Source organism: Pelodiscus sinensis, chromosome 3, assembly GCF_049634645.1.
Source record: "Pelodiscus sinensis isolate JC-2024 chromosome 3, ASM4963464v1, whole genome shotgun sequence".
Lineage (NCBI taxonomy): Eukaryota > Metazoa > Chordata > Testudines > Trionychidae > Pelodiscus > Pelodiscus sinensis.
This window is the reverse complement of record NC_134713.1, coordinates 79146451-79161318: the sequence shown is the minus strand read 5'-3', so window position 1 is coordinate 79161318 and position 14868 is coordinate 79146451. Positions and strand designations below refer to the sequence as shown.

Genomic DNA, 14868 nt, shown 5'->3' with positions numbered 1-14868 from the left:
TGAGGCACGTCTTTTGTAATTACTTACTTTGATTTAAAATATACTCTAGGGGACTAGAAATTAAATCAGTTTCCTTCTTTAATTTTGTTTTGTCCTCATCTTGTGTAAATATTGCTTTGCTTCTCAATGCACTGTTGACAAAAGCATTCAAGTGGGCACCTCCAACTGCTAAATAATTTCACCATGAAGAAAGTTAAAAATGTGTACAGTAGCCTATTTGCATAATAAAACATCTGTATGCTTTAGTAATATGTTTAGTGTTCTTGCTGACCTAGAAAAAAGCAATTCTTACCCAGTGCAAATGCAAAGAAGCTTGTTAATTCTGGGGACAAAAGCTATATGAATGAATTTTCCTTCTTAATACAAGTGCTAAACTAGTGCCCGTTTTTTTTTTTTTAAGTAGTCACTAAACATTGTTTGGGATGAAACAAAATGTAGACCTTGGTCACTAATTGCTTGTAACAACTTTGCTCATCATATATATATATATATATATATATAGTAGCCCAATGTCTGTGACTAACGCTGTAGTGTTATGAGTCACCTCTGGGGGTGCTGTTGCCTCTTGCCGTGGCACTCATCTGAGTCATCTCCTGTGAGCTGGGGGTCCCACCCAGCAGTCATGCACAACCTGGAATTCAGGATGCATCTAAGGTAGAACATGCTTCTCAGGCCAGCAGAGCCAATAGTAAAGCATGGAGCCATGTGCGGGGAAACTGACTACACACACCTCACACCAGCTCTGCTGTAAGGGCAGTGCCTTCAGGCAGCATGCCTATGCAGAGCTGCCTGGATATGCCTCCACCTAGGAGCTAGACATGCCACCTGCTTTTGGGAGCAGCACAGAGACAGGACAGGTAGGGAGTCTGCCTTAGCTCTGCTAACCCAGTCAGTCAGAGCCCACACTCTGAATCCCCTACCCCAGGTTGGAACTCTCTCCCAGAGCCTGCACCCCACTCCTGCCCCCCAATCACATGTCCCAGCCCAGTGCCCCTTCCACACTAAATCCCTTTCTCCAAATCCCAGAGGCCCTTGGAGCACACTGAACCCCTCATTTCTGTCCCACCCTAGAACTCGCACCCCCAGCTGGAGCCTTCCCCCTACCACCTCTCAATCTCTTGCCACAACCAATGAGGGGAAAATTAGGGGAGAAGGGAGCAATCAACAGAGGAGGAAGGGCCAGAACGAGGTGGGGGGGGGGTTTCTTGTAGAAGGGTGTTTGGTTTTGTGTAATTAGAAAGTTGGGAGCCCTTCCTCCAGGCCTACCATTGGTGGCAAGTATAATGAAACAGCTTGCTGGGCCCAAAGCATTCATTAACCTCTGCTGTACTGGCAGTTTCTTCCCTTCCTCATAAAGTGGCTATTAGGCCTATAGATTGACAATCGCTCCAGGGCATTTGATCTCTTGGGTTAAAGACATTACCATCATGATTTTAATATTGTTTGATGGATCACTTACCTCTTGCATCCTAGTGGATAGGTGCAATCTTTTCTTGGCCCTGGTGACTTGTGCAGGGTACAAGTTAACTTTGGTGGGCCTTCCATTGCTTAGTCCTCCTATCATTTGGAGGGTTGTTTGCCTTAGTTTAAAATTCAGAGGAGTCAGATTCTGAACTCGGGGTTTTCCCTTTGAGCACTGCATGATTTGTGAAATATACAAGATGGATTTTTAGGTAGTGCACAAGTAGCAAAACGTAGCAGTTCAGCCTTTTCTGAATTTCATTATTTGCCTTTGTAGGGATCTTTCAGGAATCCTGTCTATTTTTAGGATCATCTTTCTCACATCTAGCTGTAAAACAGATTACGCTGTACCTTCCAGGAAAGTAATTAATCCAGGAGTTTTTTTTTAATATGCTGTAGTCCTCAGAACCTGAAGGTTTCTCTGGATTACCTGATTTCCAAGGCAGTGATCTTGAATCACTGTTCTTTAAATAGTCTCAAGTATATGGTTACCAACTTTGCAACATGCTGTTCCCTTGGCTTCATTCTGATGGCCAAGTGTTATGTTCTTACATGACTTCCAGTGTCTCAGTTCAGTGACTATCTTTGTTTTCCATCGAAGTGAACATTCTTTTGATGACTTAGAAATAATTAACACCAGTGTGTGTTGAGTCAAACTTTCATCAGAATTAAGAGGAAAGAAAACTTAGGGCACATTAAAGTAGGGTAGCCTCAGGGTGATGCTCTTGAAGCACAGTTGGAAAAAGTCTAACTGGATTTTGTTTTACCATCTTGTCCCTGCATGAGGATTAAACCCTGTTCTTGCCCAATGTTTTTTCTAGTTGTAGAAATATTGCCAGTTTTTTAAAATTAGGTATAAAAGGGTTAACTTTAAATATGTAGCAATTGTGTTGAAACATGGTCTCAGATTATGATGAGGCTCCTCTTTTGTACATTCTTCTGTAATTTTAATCCTGCTTATTGCAGTATTTACATTGTATTTCCTGCAAATCATGCTGAATAAACAATGGGGCATTTAATATGTTACTGTTTATTGGATGCATGGCAGTAAAAAGCCATAGGACTCTACTGGAAATGTATTGAGTAGGATATTAAGAGTGAGATTGATGTGAACTACTATTTGACTAATATGGTTTTTACACTGAGTGCTGCAAAATTATAATGCAAACTATTTTAATGCACTCTATTTTAAAGTGGAAAAGCAATTAAACAAGTTGAGGCCCAAGCTTCAACCATCAGTTCTGTGTTGGTCCCTGATTTTGCTCTTTGATTCATGATGGGCTGTATCTGAAACTGCAAGTTTTGGGCTTGCAAGCCTTTAGTTAAGCCAAGCCTACTCATTAAACATGCACTAGTCAGTGATACTCAGACTTTGGCTCTTGAGCTGAAGTGTCACTTTCAGCTCATTGCAGCTTATTAAAATACTGTGTGATTAGTTAATTAAATCAGGATGCATTTACTATGTTATTACCCAATTTAGTTGATAAAATACTTGTATATTAATCTTACAGCTAAATGACTGACCATCAGTTTTGCAACACTATTTTTTTACATTTCTTCTGTCATACGGTTTTAAATATGACTATATAGTAGTAAATGCAACATCGAATTCATACTACAGTGGCTCTTTGGGTAATGTTGATTGCTAATTTGGTTCCTGAACTAATGAGGTCTGAGTATCATTGCTGTAGGCTGGCTAAAAGGAATTAGAATGTGTACCTATAAAATTCAAAGAATCTCAGATTTCTATTTTAGATTAAAGCTGTTGACTTGCATTAGCTCAAATGTTTGTAATTGGGCCTAATTTACTCTAATTCATAGCTCAATTATGAAAAGTGGATGACATTTCAAACTTTCATAACCTGTAACAAATGCTGATAGGAAATGGGGCAGAAGGCAAACAGACTGAACTAGTCCAAATAAAAAGACCTGATATAATTCAAGATCATACTGTGCATGATCTTAATATGTTAACATGCATAGTAAACAAGAATGGTGTAATACTGAAATATCAATTAACTAAAATTGGCATGTCAAATTAGGTCTCTTTTGGTGGACCACATAATGAAACCGTGATCTATTTAATCTATTATTGCATTAGGGGGTTCTTAAAGTTAACTTCCAGGGGAAAATAGATGATCAGGAGGCCCTCACTATACCAACTGATTGAAAGGAGAGAAGGGGAGTTTTGAAATTTGACTGCCACCCCAATCATCTTTTAGGATCATGGACCTTCTGTGTATCAGTTGTGGGAGACATCTTGACAGGACCAGGCCAGAGACAGGGAGCCAGAGGATATTGTCAGCTCTAGATGACTCCTGACCTGAACACCACTTGGTATGCAAGACACTGTCTCCCCTCATTCCCACCAAACACAGGAAGTGTTTATAATCCAGGAATATGGAAAGAGACATAAGCATCCTTTAAGTTGAGGATGGCAGAACAGAATTGGATGCAGAGAGGGGATGAGGCAGCCAGGGAGACCCTGCAAAACTTAAGCTTCTTGAGACTTGCTAAAGTGACCCAGATTCAGGATGGGTCAAGCTCCTTTTTGCCTTTTGGGATTAGGAAATAGCAGAAGATTTTTGTATCATGAGGAACCTCCTCCTCCTCCGGCCCCAGGCGTAGGAGGTTTTTAATCTCTTGGACATGGAGTTGCTTTGTGAGGAAGGTCCCGGAAGAGGAATGGGAAAGAGGGGCGGGGTCAGAGGGAGGGATGGCCATAAACTACAGGGTATAACCCCAGATACTATGTCCAATACCCAGTGGTCCCAGGTAACCTACAACTAAGCCAAATGGTAGGGACAAGGAGTGAGAATAAAGTGAATCTGGGATATCGCTGTGTTCCTTCTAACCCAAGAATGTTTTCCCAGGCAGGATAGCAGTGATGAAAACTCATCTTGTCCCCTTTGAGGTAGGCCCCTGAAGTTGCTACAGTCCTGAGGATAGGGCTGGCCAGAACTCCTGACATACCATGTATAGTGATGCATGCCCAGTGAGTGAAGAGTGATCCTGCTGTCCTTTAGCCCATAAAGGCTTGCACAATGATCCTTGGCTTTTACCTGGTTCCAGGGAGCCATGGTTTCTTGCTTTCCTTCTAGGGTGCTGGACAGAAATCAGGGATGCACTGATGTTGAGGTATTTGGCAAAATCCTGCTGGACAGCTCAAGCTGGTCAATTAGCAGACTCCATGAGGAGCACCTGTAAATGAATATCCTCTGTACATCCAGGACTGGAAGTGGTTTTTTTTTTTTTTTTTTTTTTTTAAAGTACAGCACTTGTCTTTCACTTATGACTTCCCCAAGCACTTGAAGCTGGGATGGCTGTCACTTACAGATATAGGCTAGTTACAGTGTGTGCAGGCTTTAAGCTTCAGAGACCAAGTCTACACAGGCATGTGTCAGTGCTGTAAGTTTGTGTTGGTGTGAAAGCACCTTTTCCTCCACAGCACAATACAACATTTTAGCTTAAAGGGCCAGTGTGAACCAGGCTTCAGGGCTAGGAGCTGTGCTTCCAGCACTGTTAGCTACTCCCTTCATGGAGGTGCTTTACAGAGAGAGCTCTCTCCCAGCACTCCTGCCACGGCTACATTTTAAACTGTTAAATATAGACAAAGCAAGACTGGAGCATGCCATTCTTAGGATGAAGTCTCTAACTACTGTGACAGGTGAGGTGAAATGGCTACAAAACAGATTTCCCCTCCCCCCTTCAAACACTGAAATGCTCCTATTCAAAACCAGGTGGGTGGGTTGGCATAAGCTGAAGGACCCTCCTACAAATCCTTTGACATCCAACTGATTACTGGGGACAAAAAAACATGAGCAGTTGTGAAGGTCAAAGGGCCAAAACAAGGGAACCAGATGGGGACACCATGCAGAACAGCACCCATTGCTCCCCCAAAGCATTGAGGGAGCCAGCAGACACCACCCAGAGGAAGTGCATCCAGATATTTGAATGGATAGAGGAATGTAAAGGTCCCACAGTCCCAGACCCCTCCCTCAGCCCCCTGGTTTTATAAATGGCCATAGCCAGGAGACTGACAAGGAGGCCCTGCAACTATTGGAGAATGATAGAAGATAGGTATATTAGCCCCAGATTAAGCCAGTTCCTTTTCCCTGGGTGAGGGAACAGGGACCACACCAAAGCAATCAGCAACTTGCTATAACAATTAAGGCAGACAGGCCAATTAAGACACCCAGAATCAAGCAGAAACTTGCTAGAATCAATAAAGAAATGAGTTATTTCAGGGTATGCAAGGAACTGGGAGTAAGGCAGGCACAGCTGGAAGGGACTGGACTAGGCAGTATAAACTCAGACACCAGGAGGAAGGTCCTGCTATAAGGATAAAAGTGGCCCAGGGAATTAATAGTTGGCTCTGTACATAGCTGCTATACACAATTCCTGAGCTGGAACCCAGAACACAGGGCAGGCCCACGTTCCCTCCATCCCCTCAAATCCTCATTGGCTACAGGAAGATTTGTCTGGACAATGAAACAGAAGGGAAGGGCTACTTTGGAAAGGGGTCTGACCCATTCAGAGAAGCAGCAGAGACTATGGGAAGTGTTCTCCCTTTCCAATACTGGCTAATGAGGAAGACAGCTAAGTAAATGGCAAGTTTGTGTCCTGGGGAAATGCCTAAACTGAGGGTTGCTGTGAACCTCTCAGGCAAGCAGTCTACCTGAAAGCACAGGACCCACCAAAGCAGAGAAAAACTTTAACACTTAACACTAACTACTGAAAGCAAACTACATACAAGGTCCTAAGGCTCATAAGAAAAAGCCACTAGCTTTTGCTGGACAGCAAGGAAAGGTGCTCTGATCAAACATGGGCAGCAAGAAAGAATTAAGAGGGCACCTGACTAGCAGCATCTAATATACTAATGCATAAGCAGAGCACTGAAGGAAGCACTATAGCTAACCATACAGATACTGTAAAACTCTGGTGGCATACATGGGCATACCCAGATATAGAATGGAATCAACCTGAGCAAGCACTTTAAGAACGTATCTACCAGCCTGCAAGGCCTATCACTATTATCAGTTATACTTGTATGGTGCACTCCCCTTGAGGGAAGCATGTAGATAAATATTCTTGATGAGGATATGTTGCTTTATCCTTACATCTGACTGTATAGGCTTGATTGTACAGTGACCAGGCAAAAGATGGTCCGGTCCGGGGGCTCAGACGCTACAATACAGACCAACTGAAAAGCCTATTACATTGTTTAAGGCCTCCTAAGACAAAAAGTTAAAGAATCAACAGAATCAGCTAAGTAGTCACCTAAGTATTTGTATCCAGTCACAAGTCTGGTTGAGCACAACTCCACTGAGCAAGTTCCAGTCTTCACATTTCCATTTATATGATGATTTATATGCAAAAATCAAATTGCTATATAATAGTTTAGCATTTAGAATTTTTGCTTGACATTTTATTCCAAGGTCACTGCACAAACCAAACTCTTCATTTTATTGGTTCCTAAGATATGAAGCTTTTGGAGCTATTAAAAAATGTTAAGATGAAACAAGTACAGTAAACTTCCGATAATCCAGCACCTTTAGGACCCGGGGGTGCCGGATTATCAAATATGCCGGACTATCGGAAGGGGGGCTATGAGGAGTCTTGGGTGCAGTGGGGGGATGCCATCCCAGACCCCTCATAGCCCCCTTTCCGATAGTCCGGCTCTGCCCCAGGCATCCGATTCAGCCACTGTTGGTGAGTTTCAGCAGTAGCTGAATCTGGGACACCTGGGGCAGAGCAGCTGGGGTGCTGCCGGGTTGGTCCCATAGTGCTTCCCCTCGAGACTCCGAGACCAACCTGGCAGCACCCCAGCTGCTCTGCCCCCAGCTTCCTCGGTTCAGCTGCTGGTCAGTTTCAGCAGCAGCTGAATTGGAGAAGCCAGGCACAGAGCAGCTCCAATTGTCCAGCAGCCAGAGCACTTCCAGGTTCCTGATGGTACTGGACCATCATGAGTGCCAGAGCATTGGATGCCGGACCAATGGAGTTTTACTGTATTTATCAAATATTTATCAGGTTTTTAAAAGTTAGATTTATGGAAGGCAAATCTATCAATGGCTATTCTCCAAGATGATCAAGAACACAACCACATGCTCTGAATGCGCCTAAATCTTTGCCAGAAAGTGAAACTAGCCATCAGGCAATAAAAAACTTAATAGACTTGTTCATTCCCTCTGAAGCATCTAGCACCATAACCACTGTTGAAGGATGGGTAATAGACCAATAGTCCATCTGGCACCAAGTCAGCATAGCCATTCTTATTTTCTTAGGTCCTCCAGAAATAAATTTAGTGTTTTTGCTGTAAGTTTGTCAAATAAAATGGTTACATTTAATCTCAATTGTAGCAATTACAGAAATGCTAAAGATCAGAACATAATGCTTAGATAAGTTTACTCTAAGTGTTCTGCTATCTTAAATATTTCTAACATTTTCAACAGTGGATAAGAGATCATAAAACAGTCACTGAAATGACAATCATTTTTTGCTTAGTCACAGCATAAATTCACATGTTAATTTGTTACACATTCAAAATAACTCATACATTTGATTCATTTAGAATAATTTCTATATGAAACATGATTAGCAAAGACTTCATGACAGTACAAATTTCATAGCTACTCCTATTTATTCTTTGAAAGACGAATTCCAAAATGTTCCCCAGCTAGCTCCTCAATTGAGATTAACTCAAGATAGCACACACTAAATTTAAACTTTAGCGAGTTATTTTCAAAGTCAGTCTGAAGCTAAGAATGATAAGCATACTATTTTAACTAACATTAATGCTGGGGGTAAATAGATAAAACCTGCAAAAATAAGCGTAATTCCAACAGGTATGTCTAACGGTTTGACTTCCTAATGCTACAGGGCACACATGGAATGGTTATAGGGTAGACCATAGAAGAGAATTAATACTGGAAGTATTTGAAGAGAGTAGATTTAACTCTTATAAGAGCATCTTCTCATTTGATTTATTTTGGGTTTTTTCCCTTTAGGAGGCTGCAGGTATCTATTCTGTTCAACATACAATGCATACCCCCAAGTTCAAGTGCAGAAGCAAATTAAAACAAATACATGAATCTCATTCATATTTCAACTAAGCTGCCCAAAAAGGCCATTTGTAACATACTGAATCACCACTACAGAAATTTTATTAAGCAAACTTTTATTGAAGCATTAGGTTTTGTGGTACAATATATTTTTTTAAATTATCAAAGTCTAACACCATAGAGAAATTATAAAACCATAGTACCCCCTCTCCTGATCACCCAAGATAGTTCATTCAACAGCTTTCATCTTCTATCCACGGCTTATTTATATAAATTTGTGTGTTTTTTTTTTACCAACTTTACTCAGAAAGGGATCTCGGGTCTATTTGTATTATAGGACCTCAAGCCAACATAACGTCAGATCAGTTGGGACAATGTTTAAGAAGAAAACTTAAAATATTGGTCCTCAAAATATAAGCACCAAAAAAACCACTAGGTGCCATCCACAGAAGCAAATCATCACTGGTAGATAACTTCTTCAATCAAGTCTTCAAACAATATGGTTAAAATAAGTCAAAATAATGTTCCAACCACTTGATTTCCAAATCAAGCAGATTTCTTAGTTTAGAAACACTAAAAGGTGCTTCATTTATAAATACGGAAGGAACAAAAAACCATTGCGTCAATCCAGAAAGCCAAAATAATATTGTGAGGTCAAGAGGGAAGTGTAAAATTTGTAATTACTTGGTCTCATATTACTAAAATCCCACAGTATTTGCAAACATAGCTGAAAATATCAACTCTTGAAAGCCTGCATCTATTAGTCAATAGACATTAAATGACTGAATTACACACTTACTGCTCTATGAATAGCATTCTATTTCATTGGATCCAGCAATCCCAGACCCTTCTTGTTCTTACAGTCATTCACTTAATGCCATCAAGTCATGGTAAAAAGAATCACCACAGTTAGAAGGAAAACAGGTGAAGTCACAACACTGTTGAATACAGCATTAAGTCACACGCACAACATCACAGGACTTTCAGTCACGAGATAAAGGCATTGATGTTGTTTGGAATGACAAAACAGAAAACATTTAGACCAGTTTATAGCATATTTGATCAAAACTGGAAGTGAAAGTTAATGTAACAGTTTATGCCTCAAATTCTATTTTTACTTGCTCCACCTGCCAACAAATTTGAGTGCATTAGCTCTAGTAAGTCAATATTAGAAACACAGCTTGAGTAGATTATAAAAGTGAAAAATTATAACCATGTGACAGCTTTGAAAAGTACCAATTCAACTATGCCAAAGCATCTGTATTCTGACATTTTCTGGGCCTCCTTTGAATGTAGACTAGCATCCTGTAGAAACATGGTGGTTTTGGGATATAAACCAATATCAACTTGGGTAGTAAATGAGATGAGAACACTTGACCTAAGCTAGTATTTGAACCCAAGTTTCTAGAAGTGAAAAGTTAGTGCATTATCCCACAGTGCTACAGTATATTGCCCTTCAGTCCTTTCTGAACAAAACCCTGTCAGTTTAAAGGACTAACTCTGAGTAATGTTATTACATCTCAAATAAAAAGACATGCCCCTATATGTAATAGCCTTTATTTGTTCTCAGTCTTGCAAAATCATGTGTTATCAAGTGCAAGAACCTTGATTCCACCATTGACATGTGAATTAGAAATCAAATTTCATTAGCGAACACACTAAGTTCTCAAGAAATGGTCTGGAGATTGAAATTATAGCATAGATGAAAAATTCTGGCAGCAATTTAATGAAGAACTGTCCCAGATGAGAAGGCTGAGGCCAATGTCTAATGAGGACGAAAGCCTTGTCTGTGGGGAATTTTTGGTGATACCTGGAGAAAAGCTATACTGTGTGAAATCCTAATTGAGTTCTTTTTAAATGTGGTGTGAAGTCTTGTACAGTAACATTTCTCTACATGCACTTCAATTTCACAGCAAGAGTGGCATAGAATACCTAAACACAGAAGAGAGCGTTCATGCAAGATATCTAACTCCTTGATATAATAATGCATACAATTCAAAATGATTATACTATGATTACATCTAGGGCTTTCCCCAACTACAAGGTGGTAGTGGAAAGCATGGCCCCCTGAATCATTAACTAGAAAGCAGCCACCACCTTCTATAAGGGATCTCTTTTTGCGTTTTTTCTTCATTTTTCTTAATCAACTATGTTGCTGCTGCTTCTTGGCAAAACTGGTAAAAACAAAATTGTAATCATTGAACTGAGCAATCTGGCGATCAACGTGTTTAAACCCTTCAATCTTCTGGGCAGAAGAAAACACTGTGCGACATTTAGAACTCTAGGGAAAAAGAGTGAAACACTTTTATTTACTAAGCTTTTTCTTAAGATTTAGCAAAGAAAGATAAAACAGCTTCTGAACTAGTTTGAGATATGTTCTTGGGATGCAATCATCAATGCGCTTCTTTGAATTAATGTGCTGTAAGAAGCCATTGCAATCAAAAAATTCTGCTTCCTATCCAGCTCCCAAAGTCTTTTACATTGCTTCTATAGCAGATATGCAGATTAGATGAAGCACTGCTTTCAAGGGCTGATCTCTAGTACTGCTAGTTGTGACCAAGATTCAAAAGTTCTTGTTTAGGTATTGCCTCCCTGCCTATCCAAAAGTGATAAGAAAATTCTAAGGCTTGATTATTCCTATATCTTAGTTTCCTGAGATTTTAAAGATTTGAAACCCCAGGCTTGAAGTCCACACTGACTGACTTCTAAGTTTTGTGCGATCTGTTTGGACCTTGAAGATTGCTTCCTTAGCCCAAGTAGCTACTCTTCAAATTCATGTAAATTATAGGAAATGGAGAAAGGAAATAAATGATTCTGAAGCATAGGTATCTTGTTTAATTCTCACCTCTATCTAAAATTACCTTTAGTTGCCAGAATGAAATGAAACTTACCTGATTAACAAAAAGTGTGGTAACAAATTTTCCTGGCTTGAAAACATCTACAACCTTTCTGATCAGCTCATCATAGGATGTCTGACCAATGTTTGTTTCAAAACTAACGTAAGAAAACTCTGGTTCTGGAGTGATGTGAATAGTCCAATAAGTTCCCTAAATACAAAAATAAATTAGAATGAATTAATAGTAACACTTTATTCATTGTTGGGTTATTCTCAACAGCAGGCCAAGTAGGAAACTTACATCCGATTTCATCCCATTCATTGAATACCCACAAGGATTGAACATTGTAGCATCAATGACAGAACCTGGTATCAGGTCACGAATTCCACTCACCTGAAAAGTAAAAGTTACATAGCTCACACTTTATATCAATAAGCTTACACTTTGCATTATAACAGTCTGGCTCCCAAAGTCACTTTAAGAAACCATACCCTGAAGGGATGCCAGTATTCTAGCCTAAACAGGAGAAAAACTCCAGACCCATTATACAGACTTGCTTTGTATACAGCTCTACCTCTGCAAGAACATGCCACACATCAAGGTGGCACAGCTCCTTTCCCTCAGATCTTAAACGTATTTTCCTTCTAATTCTTAGTGCCAGCTGCATGTTTCATTGAAGCAATTTAAGGATGAAGGTTTAATTGACAATTGCAGCTATGAATAGGGTTGTAAAATTGATTAAATAGGTAACTAACCACTGAAAATCTGCCCTGCTCCCCAGGGGAGGCTTCCCTGCAGGCTCTGCAACTTACTCCCCATAGGCTCTGCAGGCCCAGCTCCTGAGGAGCCAGTGTGTAACTTGCAGAGCAAGGGGGCTGGGGCTACCATGGACAGGAGATGCTGGCAGGGCTAGAGCAACTCCCTGCCCAGGGCAGGCAAGGAGTTGCTCCAGTCCATACAGTTAACCAGAAGTGATAGTCATAGCTGAGGATGTGAAAGGATAATGCTTACAAATAAAATGGAGTTTAATAGTTCCAGCAGTCCCAAAGTGAAGACTGGATTTGCTTAGAAGTTTGAACATTTTTCCTTATTCATGCTCTATAAAATAGGGTTCTACTTCATGGAGAGTAGAGGTCTTTCAAACAGTACTTGCACATTAATATTAATTAGGAAAGATGAAGTCACAGCTTTGTCAGTCACATGCATGTTTCATTGAGAAGCAGTGACTGTCAATCTTTTACCCAACTTAAAAATTTTGGGGGGAAGATAATACATTTTATCAGAAAAGGGAACTTCCCTAACAGTTACCTTAAGAGGATTTTTAAACTTTCAGTTTTAGGAGAGAATTTATGTTGGAGTTTAAGACTGATCACATGGTTCAACTAAAATTAAGCTATTGACTTGTCCACTTCTACTTCTGGAAGTCTCCAGCTTTTCAGTTTCACATAGGCTGAGACTGAAACTGACAGTCTACACTTTAACAAAACTTGCTTATCGGTGCTTACCTCCCCCACCTTTCCAAGAACCAAAAAATAAGCCTCACTTGCTGGGGAAGTATGTCAGAAAAAATGCTAACAAAGCATTCACATGAGCATACCTTCAGCAACCAGGCTGGGTCAACAGACTTGTGAACAAAAGCTGAAGTAGACACACCTTTGGTCACTAAGTGCATGTCCTTTTCCTCCTAAGGAACCCATACCCTTTATCTCTTCTAGGCCACCAATAAGAGATTCCCATCAGCAAAAGAGCAGAAAGCTACTTCTAGCAGATGCTACAATGCTCTCTAAACTGAAATAGGAACACTAGAAGTAAAGGTGCCCTTCCTCACAAACTAGTTTAGTTCCCAACCTGTTTTGGCTCTAGAACAGTGTCTGAACTATTTGCCTGTCATATCATTTCCCCACTATAGGATGGGGCTTATGAATTAGCAAATGCTTGGTTAAGCTACAGTCACTCAATTCTGACCACACAAAATTTAAACTCCCAACTTACACGAGTGACATCATTTGCAGTAACACCGTCTTTCATGTAGAACTGGTCCATAACTACTGGGTCAAGCTCGCTCATCAGAATTTCCAGTGTCTGATCTGGCTGATTGGTTACCCGACTTTCTGGGAAATCCAGAGTGTACAAATACCTGTCAAATATACAATCACTTCTGTATTATACAAGCAGCACCTCAACCTGAGTTGTAATTTAGAATATAGATTGAAAATCTTAAATATACCTACCAGCAATCAGAATTCATACGTCCCATACAATAAGCTGCTCCATCTATTTGGGACAAAAGGAAAGTCCTTTTATAAATGCATCGCAGCCGATTCCTCATTGAAGGGACTAACCTAATTTCTATTCTTAACAAGGATAATGCAGGAGTCATTTAAAAAGGTCTGCTAAACAAATGTAGTATCCAAATGGATGGGTATGTAATCTTGCAGACAAGGATGCTCAAAATATGGTAGAACAGTTGTAACATTGTTCATTTGTTTCTTTTTTAAACAGATTGTCATTTCTCTTAAGTCTACTTATGAAACATCTCTAGTATGTTTTATTCATAAAGGCAATGGGAATTAAAACAGACCAGTGACCCCATTATATGCAGCTGCAGGCTAGGTCTTTAAATAGAAGGCTCACAAGCTAACTGTTCATTATGTAACAAAACAGACCTAAAGAAAACTAGTTCAGCAACTCAATAGAATATACCCACTCATTTTAATGCATGTAGGATCAATATATTAACTTATCTTGTAATTTACTGAAAATGTTAATGTTACTTTCAAATCATTTTGAATATTCTAAATGACTAGCTTAGTAGTGTGGTTCTGCTTTGATCAGTGAAAAACTGGCACCTTACTCTTATTTGCTCCCTGTGTGCATTTAGAACCTCATCTAACATATTAGCCTGCTTTGTTTCTGAGACCTACAGAGCCAACACCACTCAAGGTCAGCTAGACTATCTGATCTGTTAGGTCAAAAGGACTGGTTACTGCTTTCCATTCTATTCTGCATGCCTCACCTCACTCATGACAGTAGAGTGTTACAAGTTCTTAACTGGGCATAATACAGGCTGCAGAAGAGTGTTTGAGGTGGCACAAGAAAGAACCTAGCGCAATCTCCACATCTCAGGTTGAATATGTCAGCAACTACTAGCAGGTCCTATATAAATTAAATGAAGTTCAGACCACATGAAACATCACAATGAAAGATTTAGAGCAGGGGTGGGGAACCTTTTTTGGGTCAGAGCCACTAACCCACAAATAAATCAATAACTGGCGGCACAAAAGTGGGAAACAAAACCCCTCTGATGTGGCTCCCGATTGAAATACTGAGTAAGACATTCCCCTCAGACACCAGAGCCTGGGGGGAACCCAGGCTACTAGATTGTGTGCTCCAGACCCACAGGAGGACAATGGGGGGAGGGGGCGAGCTGGAACACTGGCCTGGGCTCCCCAATGCTGGGGGAGCTCAAAGCCTCAGGGGTTGAATCCAGGCAAGCTGGGGGTTGCATC

General features: G+C 40.4%; 1 protein-coding gene across 1 annotated transcript in view; it reads right to left on the bottom strand.

The window, feature by feature from the left end:
• Nucleotides 1-8621: 8621 nt before the first annotated feature.
• Nucleotides 8622-14868, bottom strand: part of AMD1 (adenosylmethionine decarboxylase 1) — a 35321-nt gene continuing 29074 nt past the window's right edge. Inside the window, exons 5-9 of the mRNA XM_006123206.4 lie at nucleotides 13591-13633; nucleotides 13352-13496; nucleotides 11660-11752; nucleotides 11414-11569; nucleotides 8622-10803 (exon numbers count right to left, since the gene is read on the bottom strand). Of these exons, the coding sequence (XP_006123268.1) occupies nucleotides 10666-10803; nucleotides 11414-11569; nucleotides 11660-11752; nucleotides 13352-13496; nucleotides 13591-13633 (575 nt within the window). The 3' untranslated portion in view covers nucleotides 8622-10665. The remainder of the gene's footprint in view (nucleotides 10804-11413; nucleotides 11570-11659; nucleotides 11753-13351; nucleotides 13497-13590; nucleotides 13634-14868) is intronic.